This window comes from Fusarium mangiferae (assembly GCF_900044065.1).
Source record: "Fusarium mangiferae strain MRC7560 genome assembly, contig: FMAN_scaffold014, whole genome shotgun sequence".
Lineage (NCBI taxonomy): Eukaryota > Fungi > Ascomycota > Sordariomycetes > Hypocreales > Nectriaceae > Fusarium > Fusarium mangiferae.
This window is the reverse complement of record NW_024573934.1, coordinates 927,686-943,241: the sequence shown is the minus strand read 5'-3', so window position 1 is coordinate 943,241 and position 15,556 is coordinate 927,686. Positions and strand designations below refer to the sequence as shown.

The window sequence follows — 15,556 nt, the reverse complement described above, 5'->3', positions numbered from 1 at the left end:
TCCTGGTCGCAAGTCCAGCTACCCTGCAGAGATCATGGTCCGTGCCATGCCTGTTGACTCATCCACTGTTGACCGCACGAAACTCGTCATTCTGCCACTTCGGGTCTGCAACTAGACGAAGTCCTCTACCGGTCGCAACGTACTCGTCTCTTCAAGCGACGACAAAAATGTCACAACAGTCAGAAGAGCTTTCATCATGGCTGCGCATGATTCGTCATGGCTGCGTCCGCGTTTCAAAACATGCGCGATGAGACCTCAGATCGCGAAGCTCCTTCTCAAATATCGAGCCTCAGCAGCGGATTCGTATGTGACAATCATCAGAATGAACCGACTGACTCGTGGACTGAACATCGCATGGTGTCGATGCTAAAGGAAACGAGAGTGAAGACATCAGAAGCGGCAGCACCAGATCTCTCTCTCTGTTATGTTGCCATCGCGATGAACCATGGATATCTCGTTCAGCGCGAACTCAGGATCCTGCCTATGGCCTAACGAAGTGGACACAATAGCTTGAAGATATTCTCTTGAGCTGTTGCTTTCACTTGGGGGTTTGAAGTGAAAACCGCAGATAAGATGAACATCACAAGAGGTCGCAAAGGACATTACTAGGATCAACGACTTTTGTTGACGCAACAGCTCAGGCAGTCTCTCACATGGCCAACAACAAGAACAAGACCTCACACAGTGACTCAATGTCACTACCTTTCGAGCATCATCATATGATCCACTGAAAGCCGCCTCCCTGTTATCCTCTCAAGTATCAACCTTCATTCTTACGTCTACTCTTCGACCATCGATGCCGTCAAGCTCCGACATCAGGTTTATTGCAGTCGCTCTCCCCTCCACTACAGACTTTGAGTTCTTACTGACATGATACCTAGATACAATTCGGTCTAACTCGCTCTTCTCCCTTCCAATCCGGATCAACCCCTCAATCGATCGCAGCCGCATCATCGCCTCACGCACAAGTCCTCTCAACATCACTTCATCTTCTCGACCCCCTCTTTGACTGTCGACTTTGCAGATCTTCACTGTACAGAACCTTCAACTCATCGCCCTCAGTGAATCTCTGCATCTACCACGCTCCCTGAATACGGAACCGCTTGCTTCAACACTACATCACTGCCTTCACAATATCTTGGGCATCACCTAACGATAGATCGAACCTCGAAGCCACAGGAACCCTTTACGAACAGGATATCTTCCGAGGTCCTCTGTTCGTTCGTAACCATCAATACTTCTTCCTGTCTTCAACAAATATAAAGGTACATCAACCCTAAACTTATCACAAGTTTATGCTCCTCTCCTCTCACTTGCCCTAAACTCTTCTAACCTTCTCAAATGCAGCCTAAACTTAGGATACTGCTCCACCCACCCCTTTTCCTGCTCGCCTTTTGCTCATTATACTCTTAACCTTCACCCCATCATAAATTCTGCAAACGACTTAACTCCCTTCAAACAATTCTCCTCACTCCAGCCCACTCCTTTCGCAATCCATCATAACCATTGCCTTCGTCCTAACCTTAACATCATGAGTTCAGGTGATCTCATCATGCCGACCTCACCCACCAAGATCACCAGAGCCCGGCAAGAGCAATGGCTTGACCAACAATGGGGAGGCAAGCGTTGGCTCCTCGACGAGGTCCGCTCCGCGCATGAAAACCCCCCCAAGCAGAACGAACTCAGTGGCAGTGCAGTCGAGTCCCTGGTCAAGATCACTAAACTTGCGCAAGAAAAAGGCATCGAGCTGCCATCCCTGTGGAGTCAGGCCCCACCCTACAATGTCCTTTGGACCGGCGTTAGCCGGCATCCCAGAGAGTCTCTCCGGTTGACTAAGGAGATCGCGAGAGCCGCCCTCACTAACCTCAAAGCAATTGTGCGTTCTCAGAGTCCTCAAGAAGCTGGCGGCCCATCAGAGGGAATCACTTTAGAGTCCCGAGAGACTGAACCTGATGCCTGTGTGTACGTGGGAAGTGACCATGTTGAGAGCGACAGCAGCGATGATGACGACATTGAGGCCATCACTAAACCCATGCGAAGCCCAAGTGTCATCTTGGGTGGTTGCCCCGGGTCGCCAGTCAAATCGCCAACCAAGGTCGTGGGAAACAACGACAAGAGAACCTCTCCGATCTCCGCTTTCAGTTACCAGGAACCCCGAGAGCAGAGATCAGCTGTTTCTAACAACCCCTCTGAAGCCCGACCCCCACAAATGAACATTTCTCGTCATTTCACCCAACCACCAGCTGTCACTTCGTCTAAGCGCAAAAGAGAGAAAGAATCCAGTGCGATGAACCCACAGCGATCCACGAAGCGTGCCGAAACGTCTAAGGGAGAAGAAGAGGTGGTCGACCCAGCCACCACTATTTATAAGCAGCTCACCACCAATGTGAAACTCATGGATATCACACTCCAATTCCTGACCAAAGCTCTCGTTTCTTGGTACCCTTTGGAACAAGGAAAGGTCAAACTCCTCGACCCTCTCTGGTTCAAAGTTGACGGTACAACTGCTGGCCACAACATCAAGCTCGACGGGTATACCATGCTTTGCTTCCCGATCCATCATCAAAAGCCTAAGCATTGGACCTTGGCCATCGTTGAAATCGACCACGATGCGAACTCGATGGTACTCAATCACCATGACTCGACCGAGGGCAAAGACCGGTTCAATGCCGTGTGCGATAGCTTCCAGAAATGGAATGAGACCGTCGGACACAAGTTCCAGCTGCGATTCAACAATGTCACCGTCAGTTGCTCCTCCTGCCATAGAGACTAATGCTGACCTCTATCTATAGGCTTGCACTCCACAACAGGATAACATCAGCTGCGGAATTCACGTCCTGTCCTGTCTAGGACACGCCCTGAGAAACAAACCCTGCCCCAAATCGCTCAATCCGAATCGCCAGCGCAGATATCTCATCAAAAAGATCAAGGAATCTAAGTCTTACGACGGCGACTATCTCCTACAGGAAGTCAAGAAAGTAATTGAAAAGCAGGAGCATAGAATGCTAATGGAACATGTTCGAAAAAAGACGCCCGAGTCTCTCGAAACGGATAGACATCTTGCGGCTATTGCCGCAGACCGCGCCCGTGATGGCCTAAGAGATGCCCAGGCCACGCTGAGCCGCCTTCAAATCGAGCAGGACACTTTGGCCGAAGCACTGACCCGCATGGATGCTGCTGTAGAGATTAAATCCGAGCCCGTTCGTCATTTGAGCCTCGAACCCTTGGACCGCCTGCGAGGTGACAACCAAGATGCCCTTTCTGCCCACATGAGTCAATACAACAAGACGCTGATGGACCAGAGCTTCGCCAATGGGTCTGAGATAGGCAGAAAGATCCTTCACGAACATTACGAGGAGATCGTTGAGAAACTGAAGCAAACTGAAAAGGACATTGCTCAGAAACAGGAAGAACTTGATGAGGCAACAAAGGATGTGGATATCAAGGCTCAGATGTGTGACCTGAAGGAGAACATGGACACCGTTCTGAAGCTGAATGGGTCTTTCCTTTGGAACAATTGGTTTGAGCGGGCGTCGAACTAGCTGCCAAACCAAGGGAACTTGAAGCATGGTCTTGAGGAAGGCGGTGCACAAGAGTGGAAACCAGGTTCGGGTTGTGAATTAGACTGAGAAATTAGGCGTAAAAGCGATTTGTTTTTCGTTTATCTTCCATGGGTGTGAATCTACTGTGGCCGGCGTGAACCTGCGCGATCTTACGAAATGGAACATAAAGAGGCCTCCAAAATCGCTTGATACTTAGGTAATTAGGTCTAAAATTGTCTAAAGCTTCGGTAACTATTGCAGCATTCAATAAATATGACACAATCGAGTCTCCGACATCAGCCTTGGAGCTCTTGTACTGTTGGAGGGGACTTGGTTCTTTGGTCACCGACTTCAGGATAGTGCCTATATACCTGAGGATATTGTTGCTGGTAAAAGTGTGACTGAGAACCGTCTGGCGGACCTCCTGGTTGTGGGTAATGATACATCGGGGGATGCAAAGCAGCCGTGCTTTGGTCTTGATGCTTGGCTGTCTTTTTGCGAAGGAAGAGCCAGACCGATAGCCCGGCGATTATAGCAGCGGCTGGGATACCAACACCAAGTCCGATCTTCATGCCCTGACTGTTGTCGGTTGTCCCAGTATTCGTTTGTTCCGTACCGTTTGACGTGGGGCTTGGATCGGAGGATGTCGTCGTGGAAGCAACAGTGATTGTAGGTGATGCCGTCTGAGCTGAGGAGGTGGTCTTGACCAGAGATGCAGTAGAAGAAATCACGTCATCCTCAATGTTACCCCTTGAATCAAGGAAGACACCTCGTTTACCCGCGCAACATCCAGGATCGTCCTCCGAACAACAGTAGCTGCCATCTTCGCATCGTTTTACCCGCGGGAATCGGTTGTTCCTCTCCTCTAAAAGGGATGTTAGCCGGGTTCAGGACTACGTAATGTAATAGAAAAGGGGCCAAGGACGAACCGTAAAGACAAATGGCAGCACACTTCTTCTTATCATATGGTGCAACGGCACAAGGACCTCTCACGAATTCATTCTCTCCTTGTCCTTTGTTCTTGCAGAGTCGATTTGGCATGCAAGTTGCCCCCTCACCGCAACACGCTGAGGAACCTGGGCACTGTTTGTTGTTGGTCCACTGCTTGCCATCGACACCCCAGCACACACCCTCTTGAGCCATTACTGGCAGTAAAAGCGCGTAGGAAACGCTCAAAACAAAACTGAAATGCATATCTGAATTTGTAGAAAGATCTCGAGGCGAAGGAAAACCGAGTAGTCGATAGATGGTGGGAGCAGCATGAGTACTACGACTACGAGGGGAAGGCTTGTGCTTTTACCAACAGACATTATAAAAGCCAGTGACCGGGAACTTCTGTAACCGCCAGTTTTCAACACCCTGCTGGCTTGGCTGCATTTCCTGGGACAGTTTGAGCATTTCAATTGGATAGCATAGATAAGGGCTTGTTACAGGTCTGAATTCTTCAGTCACCTGTCTTGCAAGCGAATACTTCGGCAGATACTTCTATACTCATGGAACAAGAATCTAATGCCTGGCTTTTAGCTCCCTGATGGCCGACGTGAAGCCATATGAACCCAGCTTCAACATGTCTTGCCGGAGATATTTTGTTGTTAACAGATTCAGTTCCATACAGAGATTTAATACCGATACGTGGTTGAACAGTGAGTACAGGAAGAAGTAGCCTGATATCTGAGAGGATTAAAATTAGGATCTTTGAATTACGGCCAACACTTGAATCATGAGCCAACGAGCAGGCTGGTCTGACTGGGCAACCCGAGAGAGTTAGTTAATGATCAGCGAGTCAGGCCACTGAAGAAACTTTGGACCCCTGCATGACGAGGCAGGGATCATCTCAAGCTTTTGCAATTTCTCCACATAGCTGAACTCACGCATCTTGGCAGCATCTTATCGTTGATGACATTCAGATTCAAGATGAGGCGGATGATATCTGTATCAGCTATCACAGAGAACACAAAAACTTTAATTGGAAAAGATTGCGATGAGGAGAATCTGGGATTGCGAACTTCCTGAGCCAAGACTTTGCGTCAACGGGGGCGGCACAGCCTGATCCATGGTTGGCTTGTTGGTTTCTGTTCATTATGCTGTTGGTTGTACGCAATATGACATTCATCGGGTGATTGGACCATGACGGAAATCTCTGACAATACGAATCCAGGGGTGTCATCCTGACCCGCACGGAGGCTTAATTAGGTGCCGCTCACTGTGCTCTCCCATTTCCCATTCTCAATTCTTCATCACGTCACACGACCTTGAGCCTAAATCGACCATCTGTGAACATGTCGCTGGTATCGGCATTCATATTACGGCTCGGTCAAATGTTCAGGGACCCTCCTAGGGCCCTTGTGCGATTGGGTATCTTCGGCGGCCTTTCCCTTTTACTTATTCTTATCACCTGGAAGGGCTCAGCCAGCTTATCTTACAGCTGGACGCCACCAATCAGCGAGTCTGAGCTGAAGAACATCTCACAAAAGGCGAATGAAAACGCCGAAAGTCACGTTAAGGCCCCCTATAAAAATACCTTCTGGGAGGTCGGTCAACGATCACGAGAGTTGAGTCAATGGCTGTCAAAGTCTGACAAACTTGACCCGACTTCAAAAGTTGGGCGGCAGCTCCGGGATATTACGGAGATAACAGCCCAACAACTATTCCCTTTCCTTAAGAGTCCACCACGGAACCCGGGATCAAAAACGCCACTCTCTGACCTTCGACACTCTTTTGACAGAGGGTCCAGAGGAATTGTGATTCCTGTTGGTGGAGGAGAGCAATCAGTTCGCTTCGCTGGCCATTTAATAGTGAGCCTGCGCAAAGTGTTGGGCTGTCGTCTCCCCATACAGATTGTGTATGCTGGAGAAGATGACTTACCCAAAAAGGATCGCGACAGAATCGCAAAACTTGATGGCGCATCTGATGTTGAGTTTCTCGACATCTTCAATGTCTTTGATGATACTACACTGAGGCTCAAAGACGGAGGATGGGCCATCAAGGCTTTTGCTTTGCTTGGGTCGCACTTTGAAGAGGTCATCCTCCTAGATGCTGATGCTGTGTTCATTCAACAACCGGAAAGACTGTTTGCGCAAAAGGCATACATCGAGAAAGGAGCGTTGCTCTTCCACGACAGATTGCTTTGGCAACATGCATTCAAAGAAAGGCATGAATGGTGGAAGGACCAGATCAAGGAGCCATCAGCAGAGATGAACAAATCACTAGTATGGACAGAAGACTACGCTGAAGAATGTGATTCCGGTGTAGTAGTCCTCAACAAGGCGCGAGTAAGTACTCTTGTTGGCCTTCTACATGTCGCATGGCAGAATACATATGAAGTTCGAGAGGAAGTCACTTACAGGCAAGGTCACGGGGACAAGGAATCTTGGTGGCTTGGCCTTGAGCTTGGCGGGTCCAGCTATGAGTTTGAGTCGCATTACGGTTCAATGATTGGCTGGGGTGAAGGTAGAGGAGCAAATGTGACAAAGGTTTGTAGCTTTGTCATTGCTCATACTGATGAGAAGGACAAGCTCTTATGGTACAATGGAAGCCTGTTGAAGAACAAGCGGGTGGACCCAGATGGCTACGAAGTCCCAGAGTACTGGATGATGGATGGCAAATGGCACAAAGGAAGGACAAAGGACGATATGAGTTGTATGACTGATACGGAAGTACTGGAACTGACCGCGGAGGAGAAGCGTGTATTGCGGGAGAGCATTGGGATTGCTAAGAAGGTAGATATTGCCCTCAAAGGCACAGTATAGAAATATCATAGCTATTTTACTCTATCGATTGCGACAAAGGAGCATTAGTAATGATGTTGAGCACTAAGTAAATGTTGTTAGATCTGCCATACTGGAATGATTTAGTCATCACTCCTTTTGTGCTACGGACGGTGTTGGGCAAACGAAGAAATGCATTGGTGCCCAATAAGCTGAACCTGTTCTCATGAAGGGGGTGCGTCGATTTATCCTATTGATTGATGCTGAGAAAGCAGGCTGAGAGGATGACCACTAAAGTGCCCTGCAGCGTGCTGTAGATGTCCCAGGATCGATGGTATTGGCTCGTTCTCGCCCAAGGCATGCGCAAGGCATTCTATTGTGGCCATGTTTTATCGCAATGCCTCTCGCCCCCGCGAAGTTCTCTTCTTACTGTCACAACTTTCTAAATCTCACCAAAGGATACAATGACTGTACCTGCCTTCGGATTCTCCGCCGGCGACTTCGTTAGCGCTGTGAACTTGATCGTCGACATCACCAAAGCCTTGAAGAATACAGGCGGCGCTGCAGAGGATTATCTCCAAGTGTTGGCCGATTTGAATCTTTTGAAAGACGTGTTGTCGCACCTGCAGCAACAGCAGACCGGCGCGACGCGGCAGAGAAGCAGCAATCCTTTTGCAGAGCATGCGCGGAAACAAGCAGATCTCACTTTATCTACACTAGCAAACTTTCTCGACCTGATATCCAAATTCGATGCCAGCCTGGGTCACCAAAGATCGTCGGCGTGGTACCGCGGTGTTGGAAGAAAGGCGCAATGGGCTCTGGTCTACTCGAAGCATGTCGATGATCTGCGCTCAAGGATCGGGACACAGATTCAGACGCTGAACCTTGTCACTCAACTACAAGAGGAGTACTTAGACCTGTCGGTTACCATCCATCGTGTGCTGACTATGACGCAAGCAACAATAACGGCCTCGATGAGCTGAACAGCCAGCTCAACATTATCAGAGTCCAAAATGAACAGGTCATGACACAACTTCAAGAGCGGTATGTATTATCCAGGAGTCTACGAATATAAATGGTTTTGAACTTTTCTTGTAGCCGAATCATTAGTATCGAAGAACTTCGGGAACAACTAAGTCTGCTTGACCTTCGGGACGATGAGCATCAACCTGCTAGTGCACCTGAGCCGCCTCAAGTTATTGAAGAGCCTCAATCAAGTCCAAGTCATCAGCCGGTAGCAGTAGACTTGGAAGACTCCGCCAGACGTCCGACCAGAAGCCAAGTGGACCAACCCATTCAACATGAGATGACCAGCCTACAAGAAGAGACAACTCAAACCCTCTTACCAAAGCTGTAGGTAAATTCCAGGAAGTCTTACTTATCATGAACTAAACGCTTGTGGCCAGGCTTCGAGCTGTCACACGCGATTTGCACAATCTCATTATGAAGGCCTGGTTACTGTTTCCAGGGTTAATGAGACACTATTCTCGCCTGTGCACATCAATCTCTATGCCACCACTTCTAATAATCGCCGAGAATATCAGTTTTGAAGACGTTCTCGGGCGTCAAACGACGTTGCAGTATGACTTCTTCAGGCACTGGGCGGTATGTGAGGTTGCAGCGCCACGCTCACATGGTAGCTAACTATTAATCAGAATGTCGATATGTTCCTCAATAAACAGTTCGAGAACTGTCCAGGCCAACAATATATAGCCAAAAAGCAATATTTCTTCATCGGCGCAGATGCAACAACAAATAAGCTGAACTCTAATGTTGAGATTGCTTGGCAAACGATGGCCCGCCCTGGATGCCAAATTTCGATGTCCATAAAGATGATTGCAGAACAGAGGATCGCTTCAGAGGCCAAGTGCCCCAACCCTGGTTGTAAAGGACGTGCAGTCAAAATAGGTGGCGAGAAAACATTTTCATGTCAAAAGTGTGATCTGATGTACTCCATGCTACCCAGGAACTCTTCAACAGAACCTCCTGTCAGCGAAAGTAGAATTACGTCCAGAGTCTACGACTTAATTCCATACTGGCGACGGGCACAAGCTTCTGAAACAAATCAAGACATCGTCGGACTGGATCAGCAAATCACTTGCTTTAAGAAAGTCCACATATTGGCCCCTACGATGAACGAAACATCGACATTGAGAACTATATCCCAAGGGAAGAGTCCATTGCGATCGAGCAAGGCTAAGCGAAGAAAAGTATTTTGGGTCTGGACATGTTGCGGCTGTGGAAGTGATGGGATGAGAATAGTGGCGGAAGCTTGTCCTCGCTGCGGTCTTTTTCGCTGCCCCCATTGCAGTGTGATGAGAAAAGAGATACGGTAACAGTTGACATCTGGGTCTAGTGAAAGCATATCATGACGACATGCAGCTGCAAAATTGTGATTTATGTAGCGATAATAGAACAATCGAATCTTGACAAGATTAGGCGCTGAAGTTCGAGATTGATGCTGAGCGTGGGGGAAGTGACAGCAACGATAGTTGTTTCATACGATTGAAGCTCAAGGAGAATACAGGATCACACCCAGTTCTTGTTTTTATTCTAGTAACATCGCCTCTTGGGCTCTATTTTCGTAAACACAGACCTTGTTCCTCTTCAATGTTTACGAGCTATCAATCGTTTAAGCAAAAGTATTACTTACGCTAATGTGTATTTTTTCAGCCTCAACCTTGTGAGAGCAAACTGAATAGAAGAGAATCATCGTTGGAGATTGGCCCTTAACTATATTAGCTTACTGTACCATGTTTCCATAACTTTATTGCTCAGCGCGCGGTGACGAGATATGTGATTCGCTGATTCGAAACGCTGAAGCCGTAACAGTGCCAGGCCTATTGCGTTACATGCTCTGGCCCGTTATTTCAGACGAGTTAATGACCGGTGTCAACGCTGACCTTCTAAATTTAGTACGTGTCTCAGCAGGGTCTGGTCCGTGTAAGCAGGGTCGCGGTGCCAGTGGGTGAACCGGCAGTGTCCGAAAGTGGTTAAACACCGCTCCACTGTAGTTTGATCCGACACAGGCAGTGCTACGGTACTGTAAGTCCCGCTTTCGGGGGCTTGCCGCATATAGATCGCATGTCATGGCTTGGCCCTCAGGATCTGTCTGTTCAATTAAAGGGACGCGATATATAGAGTCTATTGGCATAGAATTTGTGGGTTGGTTATCTTATTGGTGTGTCGTCTCTTTTGGTGTCTAATTCGATCCTCCCAAGCTCACTACTGGGATACAATTCATCGACCATGGACAGCCTCAATTCAATCTCTCTCGAGCGTTTAGTAAGCCCCTCAGCGCTGCTTGGCCTCACTGGAGTTTGGCTTGGTTATCGTGTCGCGCTCGCGCTCTACAACATATCCCCTCTGCACCCACTCTCTAAATTTCCAGGCCCAAAAATTGCTGCCGCTTCGTATATATATGAAGCTTATTATGACTGGATTCTCATGGGTCGGTATGGCAGGAGGATAGAGAAGATGCATGAGCAGTATGGTGAGTACTTGACGAGGACTTCCTAATAAAATTGAAGTAACTGATAGTTGTTGAAGGCCCAATCGTGCGCGTCAGCCCCGATGAGCTTCATTGTAGTGACCCCTACTTTGCCGACGAGATCTACACGGGGAAGCCAGGTAGAAGTATGTCCATTCAACTGCTCGGCTCGGCTCAATGAAACTATTCCGCTTACAATTCTTCCAGTCCGCGATAAATGGCAACACCACCTCAAAATTGCAGGCGCTGGCCCAGTCTCAATGGCAACCGGCACGGCTGGACCGCACGAGCTACATCGCAAACGTCGCGCTGCCCATGCACGTTTCTTCTCACGTGGACAGGTTCTCAAGCTCGAAGACGAAGTTTACAACTACGCTAAACTTGCTATTGAGAAAATGCTCCGCTGGACCGGCAAGGAGGCATTCGAAGTAAAGGGTGCCTTCAACTGCTATACTGCCGATGTCTTCTCCCAGTACGCATTCGGAGAGCCAATGGGCTTTATCAAGCAGGAGGGCTGGGAGCCCAACTTTGGAACTTGGACCTCGTCCTTCTTGACAACCACATACATGAGTACGTTCAGAGAGAGTCCTTTTTACTGTTTTGTTTTGGTCGCGTCTCGCACGTACAGATATGTCTGCCTGAGATGCTTCGTTGTATATAAAGCAGAAACATATTCTTGGTCATGAAGTGCATTTCAACTAGGCGGTTATGCTAATGATGTGGTGGATAGTGCGGCACAACGGGTTTGCCAGGCGACTGGCCGATATCCTCCCCATTTTCGCGGATTATATGGGTGATGATGTCAAGAGGATAATGCACCAAATGCATCATGTTATCCCAGCCTATATCAAGACTGCCCTAGCAAATCCCGATGGCGGCCGTGTCTTTAACGAGATTCTAAACTCCAACGTCCTACCAGAGGAAGAGAAGAGCATTTACCGTCTTTCGGGTGAGGGATTTGTCTTTCTTGTTGCTGGAACGGAAACCACTGCGGTCAGTTTTGATACCATATTGGACAGGTCGAATTGCTGTGACTGACCGAACACAGGCTATTCTCACCGTTATGACGTTTCACCTTCTTCACCAACCCAAGATCTATGCTCGTCTGATGAAAGACCTCGAAGGCATTGATCCAAACAACCTAAAATGGGCACAGCTTGAGCAGAGACCATACCTCTGGGCCCTTGTTCAGGAGTCTCTACGACACCAGCCTGGGGCGGCCGCACGATCAGCTCGTATCGCCCGTGAGGAGGAACTCTACTATAAGAGTCAAGATGAAAAGACGCAATTTGTGATCCCCCGAGGTACACCTGTGAGCATGACGGCCATGATCAATCACTGGGACACGCGGTTGTTTCCGGACCCTGACGCTTTCAACCCTGACCGGTGGTTGCTACCCGACGGCAAGCCTGATTATACGCTGCAAAAGTTTCTTATCTCGTTCTCGAAGGGATCTAGAGTTTGTGTTGGTGAGAGGTGAGTCTTATCCTTATTCCCCGGTTTCAACTGCGGAGAATTTCAAAGTCGTAGTCTTCAGGCTAACAGATGTGTCTTACAGTCTTGCGCTGTGTGAGATCTATATCATGGCCACTCTGATGGCTTTTCGAATTATCCCGAAGGCTGAACTTTTCGAGACTACGATTGAGGATCTCACGTATGACCATGACCTGGTGGTTTTGCAGACGAAGAAAGGACACATATCGACTCGCATCAAGATCACATGATATGCGAGAGCCCATCCAAAATTCGGTTTCCCATGAACTATGTTAGAGAGCGTTATAGCAATTTCTACCAGTATGGATTTGCAAACCATGAATGTTCCTTCGGCACTTCGTCCATCCTGCAAGACTCACCGGAGGTGTTTTCTCGTACGTCAACAACATCTATTTAGCTCTTTTTCAATGGCAAATTCTTAGCCAAGGAAAGGAATGACCTTCATGGTACCTAGGCAATGGTTTAAGACTGTATACAAGAACTACTAAAACTTAGAACTAGAAAACAACAAAGATACATGAAACTGAATTCGAAATATTTCGAAAGTATAAGCTCTTTGTAGTAACATGAGCCCATAGCAACAATAGTAAATAGTGCATATAGGTTGGGTGGTCCAAGTGTTGGGTTCGACCAGGTCAAAATCCCTCGCCCTTCTGCAACACATATACCGCCAGATTTACCCAAGGCGGCTGTAGGAAACCAATCGTATTTTGTCCATGTCTTTTAATTTCTGTTATCGCCGTAATCTCAAAAAGAACTAGCATGTTACAGAGGCAATACAGTTTGCATGTCACATGGGATTCGGTGGTGCGTCTTGGCGTGCTTCAACGCCCTGAAGTCGGTAGGGTAGGTATCTCGTTACATTCTTGTATAAGTTACTAAATCTCTCTAAAGCTGTCTGAATTTATCCTAGTTCGTAAATATGCCAACCATCCATGCCAAGGCCTCCTCTAGTCCGAGCTGTTCTTCAAGGAGTGAGGGTGAGCGGTCCTTGTACACCTGCAACTCCAGGCTATGACAGCAGTCAAAGCTATAGCCTCACTGTTCAGTCGATCAGGATGCTCGTATTCTTGGCCTATGGGCCTGCGGCTCCTGTTGAATAAGTATACGCGGCTTCGCGTTCTCCATCAGGTATGGTCTCTGACGAAGGACTTCCCTGAAGTAGCTCGGCCGGCCATCTTCCTCGACCAGCTCCAGGAGCCGGTCTGCTTTGAAGTCGACCGTCAGGCCGCTAAGCCATTCACCATCGGCCATCAGAACAACGCTGCAATGCCATGGTGTTGTGAAACCACTCTTGGTGTTGAGCAAGCTCAAAGAGATCTTGTGCTCCCCAGTGGACTGGTGGATGCTAAGACGCAAGTGGTTCGGGAAGCGTGCTTTGACGGCTCCTGCAAAGGCCTATTCGCAAGAGAGATTCTATTAGCAACAGAAACACGGGCGGGTATAAAAATGAACTGGGAACTTACATATCCACGGATCAGCATCTGCTTGGCCAGATATTTAACATCCTTCCTGTACTTGGCACTGCTCTTGGCTGGGCCGAAAATGTGCTGCAGATCTGACTTGAGAAAGCGGCAGTACCCCTTATACGTCCCGAGAGTGTCCGGATTTACGGCGATTTCGTGGTCAATGTCAAGATCGCCGTCCCGGCCATACTTGTTAAACAGGGTCCGGCGGAAGTTAGTTGCGTTGGCCACGTACGTGAGCTCATTAAGGTCATTCGGTAGACCCTTCACTGCGACCAAGTCCTGTAGACGGGAGAATGAGAGATGAGAGAAACCCTTCCTCTCGGCCATTGTCCGTAGCGCCGACCCATAGCGCCAGGTCTCCTGATCGGAAATGCCCAGTAAGTCTAGATGAAGTATCAGTGATGTGCCGGTGGCTGTGAGAGACTTCACCCTGTTTCCAGGGAGGGATGCAGAGGATAAACGTACCATTGTAAACGAGGCCGTCCGAGATGACAGTCAGCTCCGCCCCGGGCTCATAAAATTGGCCAATGGTGACACATATGGAGTTTAGTCTTGCAAGTGCCAGCTCTTCAGCCTTATCGGGGAGGTTACCCAGCACTTTTTCGACCTTATTTGCTGACTTGAACGGGAATGCCGGGAGACACATCACTACCTTTTGCCGTGCCCTAACAAAGCGTGAGACGACGGCTAGGAACTTGGGCCTGCCGGCGCTATGAAGTTCCTCGGTGGTGTCGAATTTGTGAAGCGAGTATTCTAGAATTACATCGAGAATTCTGTTGGAAATCTCGGAGACTTTGGTCTCTTCACAGTCTTCCGTTTTTTCATCTGAGGCGGTAGGGCACGTCATCTCGCTCGGGACACTGGAGCGGGAAGATCTCGTCGACATGGTGTCGTCGAAAGAAACGTCTGATCCAGCTATGGTTACAGCCGGTGTCTTCAGTTTCAAGACGTCGGAGGGGTTTTGATGATCAATATCGATAGACATAGTGACCAAAGCACATATGAGTGGTATGATAGAAGATTAAATGATAGCTGATAAACATGCGATAAAGATGAAGCGGAGGTGTCGCCAAAGTCACAATCTAGAACAAGCTGTACATATAGTGTCACGCACAACACTGATCCAATTGGGACAGATGATCCAATGTAAGAGGCCTTGATCCTTCACCAAAAAAATCAACAGACATGCTCAGCCTTAATTTATCCGGGAGAATGCCAGAAGAAGGAAGACGATGTCTACCTCACTCCAACCCAAGTGAGGCAAAGCCCGCCATTGTCATTTGGTAGGTAACATATGCTAATTCAATGCCGGGCACTGCACTAGGAAGGGAACTTGTGGCTTGGTAAGGCGGACGCTAGGAGAGCCAGGCCGCCGCAAAAAGCTCACAGGGGGGTCAACGGGCCGGGACATTGCCGTTTCAGGTCCGCTGCCGTTAACTACCTTACCTTACAGCGTCTGAGGTGAGATGGAAGTGGATCGCGACAGGACCCCAGTACAGAAACAGGGGTTGTTCTTCAGACCAAGGTACCTAAGCGCCCGCCCCCAATCTCAATTATCGAACAGTCTGTGCTGAGACCTTCTGTTGTGTCACCCAGAAACAGGATTTCTCCTCTTTCTCCTTCTCTTTTCTCTTCTGGCTTACAATCTCACAATTGCATCCCCTCATCGCTTACCCGCCACCTGAAGAAGCCGGTCTTCTCAGCGCCCCTCTTAGAAAACGACACCCCCAGCACTCAGGCTGGTTAGTCAGTTACGGTGATCTGACGGCATCCTGAAGATCCATTTAGCGTCCCAGCTGGTAAACTAGTGCCCTGGCGCACTTGCAAGGCCCTCCACTATCTCCACGACCAAAA

General features: G+C 48.6%; 6 protein-coding genes across 6 annotated transcripts; 4 read left to right on the top strand and 2 right to left on the bottom strand.

The window, feature by feature from the left end:
* Positions 1–1,552: 1,552 nt before the first annotated feature.
* Positions 1,553–3,542, top strand: FMAN_14880 (uncharacterized protein; the record flags this gene model as incomplete). The annotated part of the gene is made up of 2 exons (XM_041822812.1): positions 1,553–2,743; positions 2,793–3,542. The coding sequence occupies 2 exons, from the start codon at positions 1,553–1,555 to the stop codon at positions 3,540–3,542; spliced, it is 1,941 nt and encodes a 646-aa protein (XP_041688455.1).
* A 296-nt stretch (positions 3,543–3,838) lies between these two features.
* FMAN_14881 (uncharacterized protein) lies at positions 3,839–4,685 on the bottom strand (the record flags this gene model as incomplete). The annotated part of the gene is made up of 2 exons (XM_041822810.1): positions 3,839–4,407; positions 4,472–4,685. The coding sequence occupies 2 exons, from the start codon at positions 4,683–4,685 to the stop codon at positions 3,839–3,841; spliced, it is 783 nt and encodes a 260-aa protein (XP_041688454.1).
* A 1,136-nt stretch (positions 4,686–5,821) lies between these two features.
* FMAN_14882 (related to MNT3-alpha-1,3-mannosyltransferases responsible for adding the terminal mannose residues) lies at positions 5,822–7,291 on the top strand (the record flags this gene model as incomplete). The annotated part of the gene is made up of 1 exon (XM_041822809.1): positions 5,822–7,291. The coding sequence occupies one exon, from the start codon at positions 5,822–5,824 to the stop codon at positions 7,289–7,291; it is 1,470 nt and encodes a 489-aa protein (XP_041688453.1).
* A 422-nt stretch (positions 7,292–7,713) lies between these two features.
* On the top strand, positions 7,714–9,585 carry FMAN_14883 (uncharacterized protein; the record flags this gene model as incomplete). The annotated part of the gene is made up of 5 exons (XM_041822808.1): positions 7,714–8,156; positions 8,207–8,293; positions 8,348–8,602; positions 8,656–8,854; positions 8,905–9,585. The coding sequence occupies 5 exons, from the start codon at positions 7,714–7,716 to the stop codon at positions 9,583–9,585; spliced, it is 1,665 nt and encodes a 554-aa protein (XP_041688452.1).
* A 913-nt stretch (positions 9,586–10,498) lies between these two features.
* Positions 10,499–12,463, top strand: FMAN_14884 (uncharacterized protein; the record flags this gene model as incomplete). The annotated part of the gene is made up of 6 exons (XM_041822807.1): positions 10,499–10,742; positions 10,799–10,885; positions 10,947–11,309; positions 11,470–11,732; positions 11,788–12,215; positions 12,298–12,463. 6 exons carry the CDS (start codon positions 10,499–10,501, stop codon positions 12,461–12,463), a joined length of 1,551 nt encoding a protein of 516 aa, XP_041688451.1.
* An 823-nt stretch (positions 12,464–13,286) lies between these two features.
* FMAN_14885 (uncharacterized protein) lies at positions 13,287–14,687 on the bottom strand (the record flags this gene model as incomplete). The annotated part of the gene is made up of 3 exons (XM_041822806.1): positions 13,287–13,631; positions 13,700–14,085; positions 14,168–14,687. 3 exons carry the CDS (start codon positions 14,685–14,687, stop codon positions 13,287–13,289), a joined length of 1,251 nt encoding a protein of 416 aa, XP_041688450.1.
* Between the last annotated feature and the right edge of the window lie 869 nt (positions 14,688–15,556).